The following is a 12,326-nucleotide window of genomic DNA, read 5'->3' as shown; positions in this document are numbered from 1 at the left end:
GGAGACAGCTTTCCTTGTTCTTGCTCAGTTCAGTCTCTCCACCCTTCATAGCTTAAGACACCCTGCCTAGGGAATGGTACCACCCACATTTAGTATAGGTCTAAGGGTTGTATTGCTTTGAAGAGACACCGTGACCAAGGCAACTCTTAAAAAGTAAAACATTTAACTGAGGCTGGTTTATAGTTTCAGAGGTTCAGTTCATTACCATCATGGCAGGAAGTAGGACAGTGTGCAGGCAGACACGGTGATGGAGGAGCTGAGAGTGCTACATCTTGATCTGCAGGCGGCCAGGAGGAGGCTCTCTTCTGCCCTGGGCAGAGACTGAGCACAGAAACTCAACGTTTACCTACACAGCGACACACCCACTCCAACAAGGCCACACCCACTCCAACAGGGCCACACCTCTTCCAACAGGGCCACACCCACTCCAACAGGGCCACACCCACTCCAACAAGGCCACACCCACTCCAACAAGGCCACACCCACTCCAACAAGGCCACACCCACTCCAACATTGCCACACCCACTCCAACATTGCCACACCCACTCCAACATTGCCACACCCACTCCAACATTGCCACACCCACTCCAACATTGCCACACCCACTCCAACATTGCCACATTTACTAATAGTGCCATTCCTTGGGGCAAGCAAATTCAAACCACCAGCGTGGGTCTTCCTATATCAATTAATTTAATTAAGACAGTTCCCACAGGTGTGCCCTTGAGCAACCCAGAGTAGATGATCCGTCCTTGAGATCGTAGGTTTTGCCGTGCTTAAAATTTAAACTAATCATGCGATGGATTTCCTCACTTCAGCAAAGCTTATCTGGGGAGTCCCTCCCAGGTGTGCTCAGAGGCAGCTCCTGTAGGTCATTCTAGTTCCTGTCACGTTTACGATCAGTATCAACCCCAATAGATGCTAACCAGTACCCTGCTCACTGTGATTATCTTAGGGTTACTATCGCTACGATAAAACATCATAATCGAAATAAAATTGAGGCTTTTTTTTTTTTTTTTTTTTTTTTTTTACTCACAGTTCCATGTAACAGTCCATCATCAAAAGCAGTGAGGGCAGGAACCTGGAGGCAGGAGCTGATGCAGAGGCCATGGAGGGGTGCTGCTGACTGGCTTGCTCAGCCTGCTTTCTTATAGAACCCAGGACCACCAGCCTAGGGATGGCTCCGCCCACAGTGGGCTGAGCTTCCCACATTAAACTAATTAAGAAAATGCCCTGCAGGCTTGCCTACAGCCCGGTCTTATAGAGCCATTTTCTTAATTGAGGTTCCTTCCTCTCGGATGACTCAACTACCCAGCACAGTGGTTAATAGCCTTGGAGATTTTGATCAGCAGCCCCCCCCCCCCACAGGACAGCCTCCCCCACCTGCCCCCTCCCCATTCTACCCTTGCTAAGAGCATGTGCCTCTTTGAATGGCAGCCAAGATGGCAGAGTGCTCAGGCCAATCCACTGTGGAGAGGGTGCCATGCTGTCCCCAGTGCCGCCCGGCCAGTGGCAACTTCCCCTGAAAGAAGCTATGTTGGCTCCATCACCTGTGGCAGGAAGTGGCCATTGGTGTGAACTATCAGTGGTAGGTGGGGTCCTGGGGGGGACAGAATCAAGTGACAGCCATGTGACATGTACTGTGCTCACACAACCTCTCATTGAGACAGCTCGGGCTGGCCTCAAACCTACAATGCAGCCAAGGCTATTCTTGAATTCCTGATCCTCCTGCCTCTGTTCCACACGTCAGTGATGCTCTGTGGCTTGTTGATTTGTGTGGTGGAACACAGGCCTCCGTCATGCTAAGCCAGCATACGGCCTCTGAGCTACAGGAGGAAGAAAGCCTGCATTGTCATGGAATGTTCCCCACAGTCTCGTGTGCAGAGCATCTGGTTCCCAGACAGACAGAAGTGCCATTTTTGGAAACAGGAGCTTTTAGGAGCTGGTCTGGCTGGAAGAAGCAGCTGGGGTCTGGTCCTCCAGAGCCTTCTGTCCCTGCCCCTTCTTGTGTCTGTCTCCATGCTTCGTATCTTGCCTCAAAGCAAAGAACTTTGTCCACTATACACCCCATGCCATGACACTCTCTACAAGTATGTTGTGACCAGCAACTCTGGCCTGAACCGTCTGAAACTGCCAGCCAAAATAAACTGTCCGCCCTTGTTTCTGTCAGACATTTTGGTCACAGTGACTTAGCGATAACCAACACATTAGTTTATGGGCCTGGGGTGATGGCTAACTGGCCATGCAAGCACAAAGGAGCTGAGTTCAAATTTCCAGCACCCCATGAAAAGCCAGTGATGAGCTGAGCAGTGGTGGCACACACCTTTAATCCCAGCACTTGGGAGGCAGAGGCAGGTGGATATCTGAGTTCAAGGTCAGCCTGGTCTACAGAGTGAGTTCCAGGACAGCCAGGGCTACACAGAGAAACTTTGGAACAGTGGTTGGGGATGGAAACAGGAGTATTGCTGGGGCTGGCTGTGGGTCTGGTTCCATGTTAGTGAGGGACCCTATCTCAAAAGAATTCGGCAAAGCATGGTAAAGTGGGGCACCATCCTCCTCTTCTGGAGTCTGTGTGCACACAGGTCCACTCAGCCACACACACACACAGTACATACGCACACACCGAAACCCAAATCAATTTGCAGCTATGACCGTGAGAACTCAGTGACTTGCCTCAGTCATGGCATCTGTAAAATGGCACCCCAAGGATCTGGAATCAGGTCTTAGGCTGACTTGAGGATCTGAGCCTACAGCAAACAGCTTTATGACCCCCAATTAGCTGATGTGGCCCTTTTGAACACAGTCTTCATCATCATTAACAGGGAAACCAAAGTTCCTCCCCTAAGGATGAGGGGAGCAGATCAACACCACCCTCCCATGACAGGTCTTCTATAAATGGCTGTCATTTGTATGTGCCGCCCTCATGAGGAGCATGTCTCCACTGACCTGAGAGCATCTGGAAGTGGCTGCATGGGCTTAGAGTGGAATTAGAAATTACTTTTGTTGTGATCTGGCTTGAAGCTCAGGTTTTCTAGCACGTGGTTTCAGGAGTCCCCTTGCTTCAGGATCTGGAACCTGTCTGGGGACGCCAAGAACTCAGGTAGGAAAATAGCACTGAGAAGCCAAAGAACAGGAATTGCGGTCACCGGAGGGAATTTGTGCCCCATGCCCCCTGTTTAGTCTGGCTGGCCTCTCACAAAGCCAGCAAAGGCCACTGGTCCCCAGGAAGTCATCAGAGTTGCACCGGAGGTGACTAACCTTAGGGGCCTCCCCGGGCTTGCCATTAGGGTGAAATGGCCCGGACAGGATCGGCTGGACAGGGTGCTATCTCAGCAGCCTGTAATGTGCTGGGCCAACAGAACATGCCCATAAATAGGCCAGCCTTGGAGGCACGCCAGTCTAGGGACATCTGGTCCTGGAGGCAGGTTTGTACTGGACTGGGCGAGGCAGGGGGAAGTGCACTCTGTAGAAGAAGGTGCAACCTCCGGTATCTCTGGGTGTGCATGGCCCAAACCCTGCTCACTCAAGCAAGGGTAGAGGGTGACCTCTGGGACCCATACCTGACAACTAGGCCTAGCCACAGATGGACTGTATTGTCTGTGGGTCTGAGCATGAGGCTGGCTCCCCAACTGTGGGTTGGGGACTGAGAAAGGAAAGGGACCTGTCAGGTATACTGGGGCATCCCCATGAGGTGGGCCAAGCCCTGTGTCCTGCTGATGTTGGTGAGATACACAGCAGAAGCTGCTGGGCATGCTGGGCCTCACACCCATGTGCCAGGACAGGTCATGAGGGAGGCGAGGGTTAGTCGGGGACAGGTGTGTGCATGCCCATACACCCATGCTGGTGTGCAGAAGTCTGCAGAGCCTGAGACCTGTGTCTCTGCCCCCTGAGGCTGAGATTGCCAGGGTCCACTATGCAAGAGCCTAGAACACAGTAAGCACTCAGTAGTCAGCTTCATGGCCTGGGATGGTTTCCGAAGACCTGGTCCTTTTCACAACTGCCTGGTCTGTCTGTTTCTCCTGCCTTCTGTGGTCTGCTGTTCACCCTGGCTATGGTGTCTAGTCCTGAGGCCGCAGAGCCCACAGAGAGGTCCAGCCTTGTGCAGGGAACATTTGGGGTGTGTGTGGGGGGTGACATCCAGTTAAAATTCCTTCTTCCCTGTGTTCTCAGCAAACTGGTCTTGCTTTACTGGGCCCCTGGGACTCCCCAGTCCCACTGATTGGTCCAGATGCATGGCCCAAAGCAGGTGCCCAGGAGGTGTTTGTTGACTGACTATAGATCTTGGTCCTCACTGATGTTTGGTTCCTGTCCCATCAGCCCCTGACCCTGCTGACCGCAGCTGGTGACCTGGTTTTCCTTCAGTTTGAGGCAGAAGTGTCCCTGGAGAGATGGCAGAGCAGCACGGAGCACCTGAGCAGGCTGCAGCTGGCAAGAGCCATGGAGGCCTTGGGGGCAGCTACAAGGTACCTGGGACTTGATGGGATCGAGAGCCAGGGCTGAGGGCCAACCGACTCAGTGTAGTTCCTGGGCACCAGGCTTCAGGGGATGTGGCGTCAAGCTCCACCTTTCTTGTGTAACCCTGCTTGAGTTGCTTGGTGTCTCTGGGTGCTGGCAGCTTCATCTTTAAAACGGAAGTGATGCTTGCTGTCCTCAGCCCCAGAATTGTCACATGATAAAGTGCGTGGCGGGAGCATGGCTGATGGATTGGGGGGCGGGGAATGTGACATCGCTTGCTGTGTCCATTCCAAGCCGTGCTGAGGATTCAGGGGGAACATGTGACGTGGATGGCGTGACGGAATATTCTGAGGAAACGTTCTGATGTTGCCCCTGGTGATTTTCAGCAGGACCCGGGCCATTATTGCAATTGCGCACTGCGGCCACCAGGGAGCGGTGCAGACCTGCGTGGTTTATTTAGGCGAGTGGGAAGACAACAGTGGTCCTCCCTGCTGTTCCGCTGAAGGGAGTGGACTTTGGAGCCCTTCAGAGGCTGAGGTTCTCACCTCTGTTCTTCCAGGTGACGGTGTACGAATTAGAGAACTTCCAGGGAAAGCGGTGTGAGCTCTCAGCTGAGTGTCCCAACCTCACTGACAGCCTGCTGGAGAAGGTGGGCTCCATCCAAGTGGAGTCTGGACCGTGAGTACCTAGGCACCACCCGCTGCCCGAGCCTCCTGCAAACTGAGGCCCAATCCAGCCCCAGATCTGCCCTAGGTCCTTGCCTTTGACTCAGTTTCCCCATCGACAAAATAACAGAATGACTCCTGTGGTGTGTGACAGACAGGAAGGAGGCTCAGCAGGCACCCAGCTCAGAGCTGAAACACCAAGTTGACACCAGCTGTACACACTTAAGGAAATAGGGGCTGAAGAACACTTACTGTTCTTGCAGAGGTCCTGGGTTCGATTCCCAGCACCCACGTGGCTGGGATCTTTTAATCTCGGCAGGCACCAGGCACACATACAGTGCACAGACATGCATGCAAGCAAAACACCCACATAAATAAAGGTTTTTAAAAATTAAAAAAAAAATCGTATGACTAGAAACAGGACTTACTGTTAAATAACGGTAGAAATGATCTCCCTGTAAAGCCTCACTTGAGTTGGATCATGAATCCTCGTCCTGCTAGAGCCACGCCCCTTTCTATCACTGGTATGGCGGAGGGAACTGAGGCAATAAAACCAAGGTGTCCGGAACCTGCCCTCGAGCAGCAGGCCCTGTGCTGCTCACTGAGCTCTGACCCCCAGATTGAGTCTATACTCTGGGACTTTGTTCTCCGGCACATCAGCCAGCTGTGTCTCCTCATCTGAGGACAAACAGTGCTGTGGATTTCAGAGGGTGTTAGAAACAAGGCAGATGGTTCCTAGAGGGGGAAGAGAAGGGTTTGTTTGTTTTTTAAAGTTTTATTTATTTTTATTTTACGTATGTGAGTGTTTGGCCCGCCATGTTTGGCCTCTGCACTAAATACATGCACTACCCTTGGTGGCCAGAAGAGGTCACTGGAGCTCCTAGAACTGGAGTTCAGATGGTCATGAGCTCTGTGTGTGTGTGTGTGTGTGTGTGTGTGTGTGTGTGTGTGTGTGTGTGTGTGCTGGGACTTGAACCCTGGTCCTTTTTAACAACAGCCAATGCTCTTCCTAACCACTGAGCTAACACTCTAGTCCCTCACTCATGGATCTTTCGAGGGGGACTTTACCAAACCTTCTCCCAAACTTGGTGCATGCGGATTCTCAGAATGTGCTTGATGGGCTCCTGGCGCAGGGCACCAGATGAATCCCCAGAGCTTCCCTGGCAGCAGGCACAGGGTCTGGATTGGGTTAGGGATAGGGAAGGTGTGAGGTTCCTGTTCTTTCTCCTGCCTGTGGGTCCCTGCTCAGCCACACCAGACGTGACCTTGTTCCCTCCACTCTCAGGTGGCTGGCATTCGAGCGCAGGGCCTTTCGTGGGGAGCAGTTTGTCCTGGAGAAGGGGGACTATCCTCGCTGGGATGCCTGGTCCAGCAGCCGACGTAGTGACATTCTCTTGTCCCTCCGGCCTTTGCACATTGTAAGTCAGGGCTATTGCTATTGTCCGTGTGTGTGTGCACGTGGGTGTGCGTGCATGGGTCAGCTTTGCCACGGTGATCCTGCTTGGATAGGCCTCAGATTCTGACCTCAACAATGGTGTGGGACAAGAAGAATCTGGCTCCTGAGTGGGTACTGGGGAAGGACACCAGAGTTCTTGTCCTGAACTAGTGGACATGACCCTTGACCCCTTTTGCAGTCACCCAATTAACCTGAGAAGCCTCATCGTCGTTCTGGCTCAGATCAATACTATTCAAAGAAACACAGAACTCAAAAACCCAGAAAAATCACTTCACGACAGTCCCCACTCTTTCCTGGCACATCCTGGAGGGGACATGATCTATGTCCCATCTGCTCCATCAATACAGAAGCCACCCAGCCCCTCCTTCCAATGCCTGAACAGAGTGTTTTATAGACAACAAGGGAGGGGAGACCAGGAGGATGACAGCAGAGTAAACTTAGAAGTGACCCAGAGCCTAGGTCTTTATGGTCCCCTCTGAGCCTCAGTTTCCCTTTCTGGTAGTAATGACTGGTAGAAAGAGATTTGTCCAGCCCCCTTCTTCTTGCTCAGCTCTGGGGTGTCTCTCAAGTCCTTCTCTCTTGCTGACAGTTGGGGTGACTCCATTCCTGCTATTCTGGGTGTGGGGGAGTCTCACTCACCCTTGACCCTTGCCCTCAGGATGGCCCAGACCACAAGCTGCACCTGTTCGAGAACCCAGCCTTCAGTGGGCGCAAGATGGAGATTGTAGATGACGATGTGCCCAGCCTGTGGGCCCACGGCTTCCAGGACCGTGTGGCCAGCATCCGGGTCATCAACGGGACGTAAGGGAATCCCCAGCCGCTCTGCTCCAGCTCCTGTACCCTGGCAGCTGCTCCTTTAACACCAGTTTCTCCACAGCTAGCTGCTAGCTCTACACACAAGTGACTCAGTCAGCTTTCTGAACCCATCGTCACTCAAAGCCCTTGTGGTGGAGGGTGTGATGGCCCAGTCCATGATCCTAGCACCTGGGAGGCTAGGCAGGAGGAGTGGGAGTTTGCAAGAGGCCTGGACTCCAGAGTCAGGCCGTGCCTCAAACATCCAAGAGCTACAGCAGGGGCATGCCTTTAAGCCGAGGACTTGGGAGGCAGAGGCAAGTGGATTCCTGTGAGTCCAAGTTCAGCCTGGCCTATGGAATGAGTTCTGAGATAGCCAGGGCTATACAGAAAGATCCCGTGTCTCTTTCTGTGTCTCTCTGTCTCTCTGTCTCTGTCTCTGCCTCTTTCTCTTTCTCCTCCTTATTATCTTTGCTCCCTCTCTCTTTTCTCTTTAATTTCTCTTTCTCTCTCTCTCTCTCCCTCTCCCTGTCTTTCTTTATGAAATGGAAAATAAAAATGAAAAAAGAAACAAAAACCAAGTTCAAGAATTGAGCTCTCTCCCTAGCATTGTGCACATGTTCTCTCTCTCTCTCTCCCTCTCTCTTCTGTCTTTTCTGTCTCTTTCTGTCTTCTCTCTCTCTCTTTCTCTGTCTCTCTCTCTCTCTCTCTCTCTGTCTCTGTCTCTGCCTCTCTTTCTCTCTCTCATTCTCTTTGTCCCCTCTCCTCCTTATGCTCTCTTCCCTCTCCCCCCCATTCCAGAATGCTCCAGCACCCGCCTCCTGTTCCACTGAGGATTCTAAGCAACCTAAAGTCCCAGACAGCTTTGCTCTATCTCAGTCCCCACTGCTTGGTCTCCGCCCAGGTGTCTATGGCTCTCCTAACTCCTCAGGCCTGGAGCTAATTCTCAGGCTGATAGCGATCTCACAGCCTCTGTTATTATCAGGGTCTGGATTGAGCCTAGCTATGATCGAGCTTGCTATTTCTGCTAACCTCAGGGTGACCTTTGAACCTGGGATTGAGCCGAGAAAGATGACACTGTGAATGTACTCAGTGACTTTTTCCTGAGCATCAGAGACGTCAGGGACAGGGGTCCTGTGGGCAGTTGGAGCTGTGTAGCCCTTCCCTCAGGTATACATCGGTCTGACGTGAGTGTGATGGGCACACTGGAGGAAGGTGTCTCTGAGAGTCCCAAGGGTATGCGTGACCCCACTCCCACCCCAAGGAGACAGAAGATCAGGTAAAGAAGGACATTCTAGTCAGAATCGATGCAGCTGTGAAGGCTCAGACTCAGGCAGAGGGGTGAAGGGCTGGAGACGAAAGGCTACTGTGAGGTGAGACAAAGGAAGCCTTGGGAAAGGTAGATGGTTAGCTTCATCTCAGGGACACTGGGGAGCCAAGAAGGACCTGAGGTGGGCGAAGAGCAAAGAAAATGCAGGCTTTAGAGAGCTTTAAGGGACTCTGGAGGAACATGCCGCACCTCACTCTGTTATTCTCGGCAGGTGGGTGGGCTACGAGTTCCCCGGCTACCGCGGGCGCCAGTATGTGTTCGAGCGGGGCGAGTTTCGCCACTGGAATGAGTGGGACGCCAACCAGCCGCAGCTGCAGTCGGTGCGCCGCATCCGCGACCAGAAGTGGCACAAGCGTGGCTGCTTCCTGAGCAGCTGAGCTGAGGACTCCCAGGAGCCAATGCCCGTGTCCCCTCCTGAACCTGCTCAATAAAGCCCACCAGCCACGCCGCTCTGTCAGCGTCACTTCCTGTCGGGGGATGGGTGCGGGGGGGGGGGCAAGAACTGCAAGGAGGGGAGGAGGGGTGTGTCTGTGCCCCAATCCAGTCCTGTCAACGGAGGTCACACACCCTTCGCCACAAGCAGACTTCTGCTGCCAGTGCCCACATCTGAATAACTATCTGTTCATCTGTCCATCAATTCATTCACCTTTCCATCCATCCATCCACTCATCCAACCAGTCATCCACTCATTTATTTATTCATCCATCTACCCACCCACTCACCTATCCATCTATTTACCTATCTGTCTACCCATGCCCTTATATATTCATTTGTCTGTCTTTTCATCCATCCTCCTATCCATCTGCTCACCCATTCACCTATCTGTCATCCACTGTTCCTTCCTTCTCTTTTCTATATTTTTTCTTTCCATCAATTTATGTATCCCTGCTACCAACCATCTGTCTTTTCACCCATTCACCCATCCATCCATTCACCCATCTACCCATCCACCCACCCATCTATCCATCCATCCATCCATTCACCCATTCATCATCCATTTATTTATCTATCTACCCATCCATCCATCCATCCATCCATCCTCCATCCATCTCAGCTATTCATCTTCCTCCCACCCATCAGTTCATCTGTCGTTCTCCAAATTCTTCCTTTCTCCCGCCCTTCCCTGTGTCACTCATTCTCCTGTATCCTCCTATCAGTCAGTTAACCCCATGGCCATTCATTTATGTGGCAAGTGCCATGCCTTGTTAGAGGCAGAGGGAAGCAAGCCAACGGAACACAAGGCTGCCATAGCTGAAGCCATTCTCATCTGCAGAGAAACGGCAGTGCAGAGAGGGGGCGGGCACAGCTTTCAAGGGGAGGACCAGGGCTCCTGGGCTGCTCCAAAGCCCCCTATTCTCACACAGGCGCTGCCCCTGCTGTGCTGACTCTCCATGTACTCCCTGTGCAGTGAGCACTCATTGTGCCTCAGGTTGGGCTCTCAGAGCTCTCTGCAGCTGGGAAGCTGGCTCTGGGGATTCCTAATGAGGCACTCGTCAGTGAACTTCACCAGAGTTGGCACTTGAACAGCCCAAGGTCCCCACTCCTAAGGTAGAACCTCCTCATCACTTTGGCAAATCCTGGCACCTGGGCATTGTCTCTCTCTCATGGTGTTTGAACAAATGCTTCTGCCTAGGGTAGGAAGAGACCAACATACATTCACTAACAATGTCCTAGCCAAGTGCTGTACCCATTGAAATCAGAAACCTAAGTCTGTCCAAGCTTTATCAAAGGCAAACTATTGCAACATTGTTTCACACCAGTCTTTATAATTATAGTTAAAGAAAGGTGTCTGCCTTTCTCTTCACCTTGCCTCTGCTTTGTCTGAACCCTTAGCTATTGCAACATTGTATCACACCAGTCTATAGCTACAGTTAAAAGACGGCTGCTGCCTTTCTCTTCACCTTGCCCCAGCTTTGTCAAAGCCCTTAGCCATTGCAACATTGTATCGTGCTATTCTTTACAATGTAGTTAAGGGCATCTTCACCAATTCATTTTGAAAATTCGTAGGCAGGTGGGTTATAGTTGACTTTATTTCAAAACACCGAGGGGTGTTGCAAATAGCAGTCACAAGTAACTGTCCCTTTGGATAGATTTAAAAATTCCTCCCAGCTGGATGATCTAAGAGACGTTTTGACTCCCTGATGCTTTGCATTCAAGGCCTACACGCTGTGTTTGTGCCCCCCCAAAAAAGACACCAAGGCCTGCTGTCTTCATGGCCCCTGAAAGTGAGGCCTTTCTTCTGGGCATTGGTAAAGTTAGCTGCAATGACAGGTGTCCTTGTTTCTCCCTTGTACCACTGTCCTGGTCAGCAGGAGCTTGGCTGCACACGTGTACTCAGGGCAGAAACTCTGCCTTCCTGCCATGCCTCACCATCTGAGGAACACACAGGAGGAGGAAGCCTTTAAAGAGTTCACTTGAAACTGACATGTGACTTGCTTATTTGCCTAGAAAGGGGTCACATGGCCTAACATGCCCATGAGCTGATTTTAGGAAGCCCCAATGACAAGCAGCTCTCAAATATGCTATATCTGTGTTTTGCTTTGGGTATCCCCAAGTCCCCAATAAAGAGTACAACCTGGAGCTCTAGACACCTCCTTCTAGTAGAGCCTTCTCTCTAAGTCAGTCAACACATATTTTCTGAGGCCCTACTACGGGCTGAGCCTACACATGCCCAGAAGGTGCAGAGGTAGCTACCTATAGCTTGGCCCACACTGAGCCCATTGTCCGCACATGAATCACACCACAGCAAAGGGCTTTGAGAGCTTGTGGATCTGTCAGCTGTGAGCCACACCCAGACTGGGGAGGGGATGTGAGTCTGTTCAAACCGAGTCCCCAGTAGGCTCTGTGAAATGAATGGATGATCAGCTGAGTACAAAGGCTCAGGCTGTTGGATCCCAGTACATTGTCCTTCGACTGAAAAAAACAAAACAAAACAAAACAAAACAAAAACCAAAACATATAAGCCTCAGAAAACAGTGTTTGACCCAAGTGTGACAAACAATGAGTGTCTTCAAGACTGAGGCCACTGAGTGCTTTCTGTGATGGCTTCCAAGCTGGCTCCTCTGAGAAGGAATGACATCTCTATAATAGCCATGCACTAGGTAGGTATTTAGCTCCTCCCCCTCCTGGTTTGAAGAAGAAAACCTTTGTTGTAGGGGAGGTAGGAGGAGGGCTGTGGAGCCAGCCAAGACTTAGGAGATGTTCTCTACCCATGGTCCCTTTTTGTGTGAGGGTGAGTCTACAGGTACACAACATTGTCAAATGTTTCCTGATGAATCACAACATCCTATGTGCACAAATTTGAGATTTATTATAAATAAAAGCCCATTTGCCTGCGAATCCGTGTTTTTACATGGGTGTTCTGTTTTACACGGCTTTTCTGTGGCTGGGATAGAACACTCTGACTTAAGGCAGCAAGCATTTATTTCATCTTAGACTTTCAGGCCACAGTTGATCATTGAGTAAGTCAGGGCAGAAACTCAGAGCAGAGCTCACGGGGGTGGGTGGTGGGGAGGGATGGTGCTTGCTGGATGGCCCTCTGACTCTCTCTGATACAGCTCAGCTGGTGCCTGGGGAGGGCACCACCACAATGGTGTCCTCCTACATTAGCATTTGAGACAATGTCCCA

The 12,326-nt window shown here is 51.5% G+C and overlaps 1 protein-coding gene across 1 annotated transcript; it reads left to right on the top strand.

Moving 5' to 3' along the window:
- Nucleotides 1–3,377: 3,377 nt before the first annotated feature.
- Crybb3 (crystallin beta B3) lies at nt 3,378–9,145 on the top strand. The gene is made up of 6 exons (XM_076922420.1): nt 3,378–3,425; nt 4,318–4,463; nt 5,015–5,133; nt 6,406–6,538; nt 7,235–7,377; nt 8,910–9,145. The coding sequence occupies exons 2-6, from the start codon at nt 4,389–4,391 to the stop codon at nt 9,073–9,075; spliced, it is 636 nt and encodes a 211-aa protein (XP_076778535.1). The 5' UTR covers nt 3,378–3,425; nt 4,318–4,388; the 3' UTR covers nt 9,076–9,145.
- The last annotated feature ends 3,181 nt before the right edge of the window (nt 9,146–12,326 follow it).

Source organism: Arvicanthis niloticus, chromosome 24 (assembly GCF_011762505.2).
Source record: "Arvicanthis niloticus isolate mArvNil1 chromosome 24, mArvNil1.pat.X, whole genome shotgun sequence".
Classification (NCBI taxonomy): Eukaryota; Metazoa; Chordata; class Mammalia; order Rodentia; family Muridae; genus Arvicanthis; species Arvicanthis niloticus.
This window is presented reverse-complemented; position numbering and strand designations above follow the sequence as displayed.

Excerpts from the sequence above, each read along its gene's own strand:
- Crybb3 (XM_076922420.1), top strand. The coding sequence starts at position 4,389 with ATGGCAGAGCAGCACGGAGCACCTGAGCAGGCTGCAGCTGGCAAGAGC. Across the intron at positions 6,539-7,234 it reads CCCTCCGGCCTTTGCACATT|GATGGCCCAGACCACAAGCT; the intron begins GTAAGTCAGGGC and ends CCTTGCCCTCAG. Across the intron at positions 7,378-8,909 it reads ATCCGGGTCATCAACGGGAC|GTGGGTGGGCTACGAGTTCC; the intron begins GTAAGGGAATCC and ends TATTCTCGGCAG.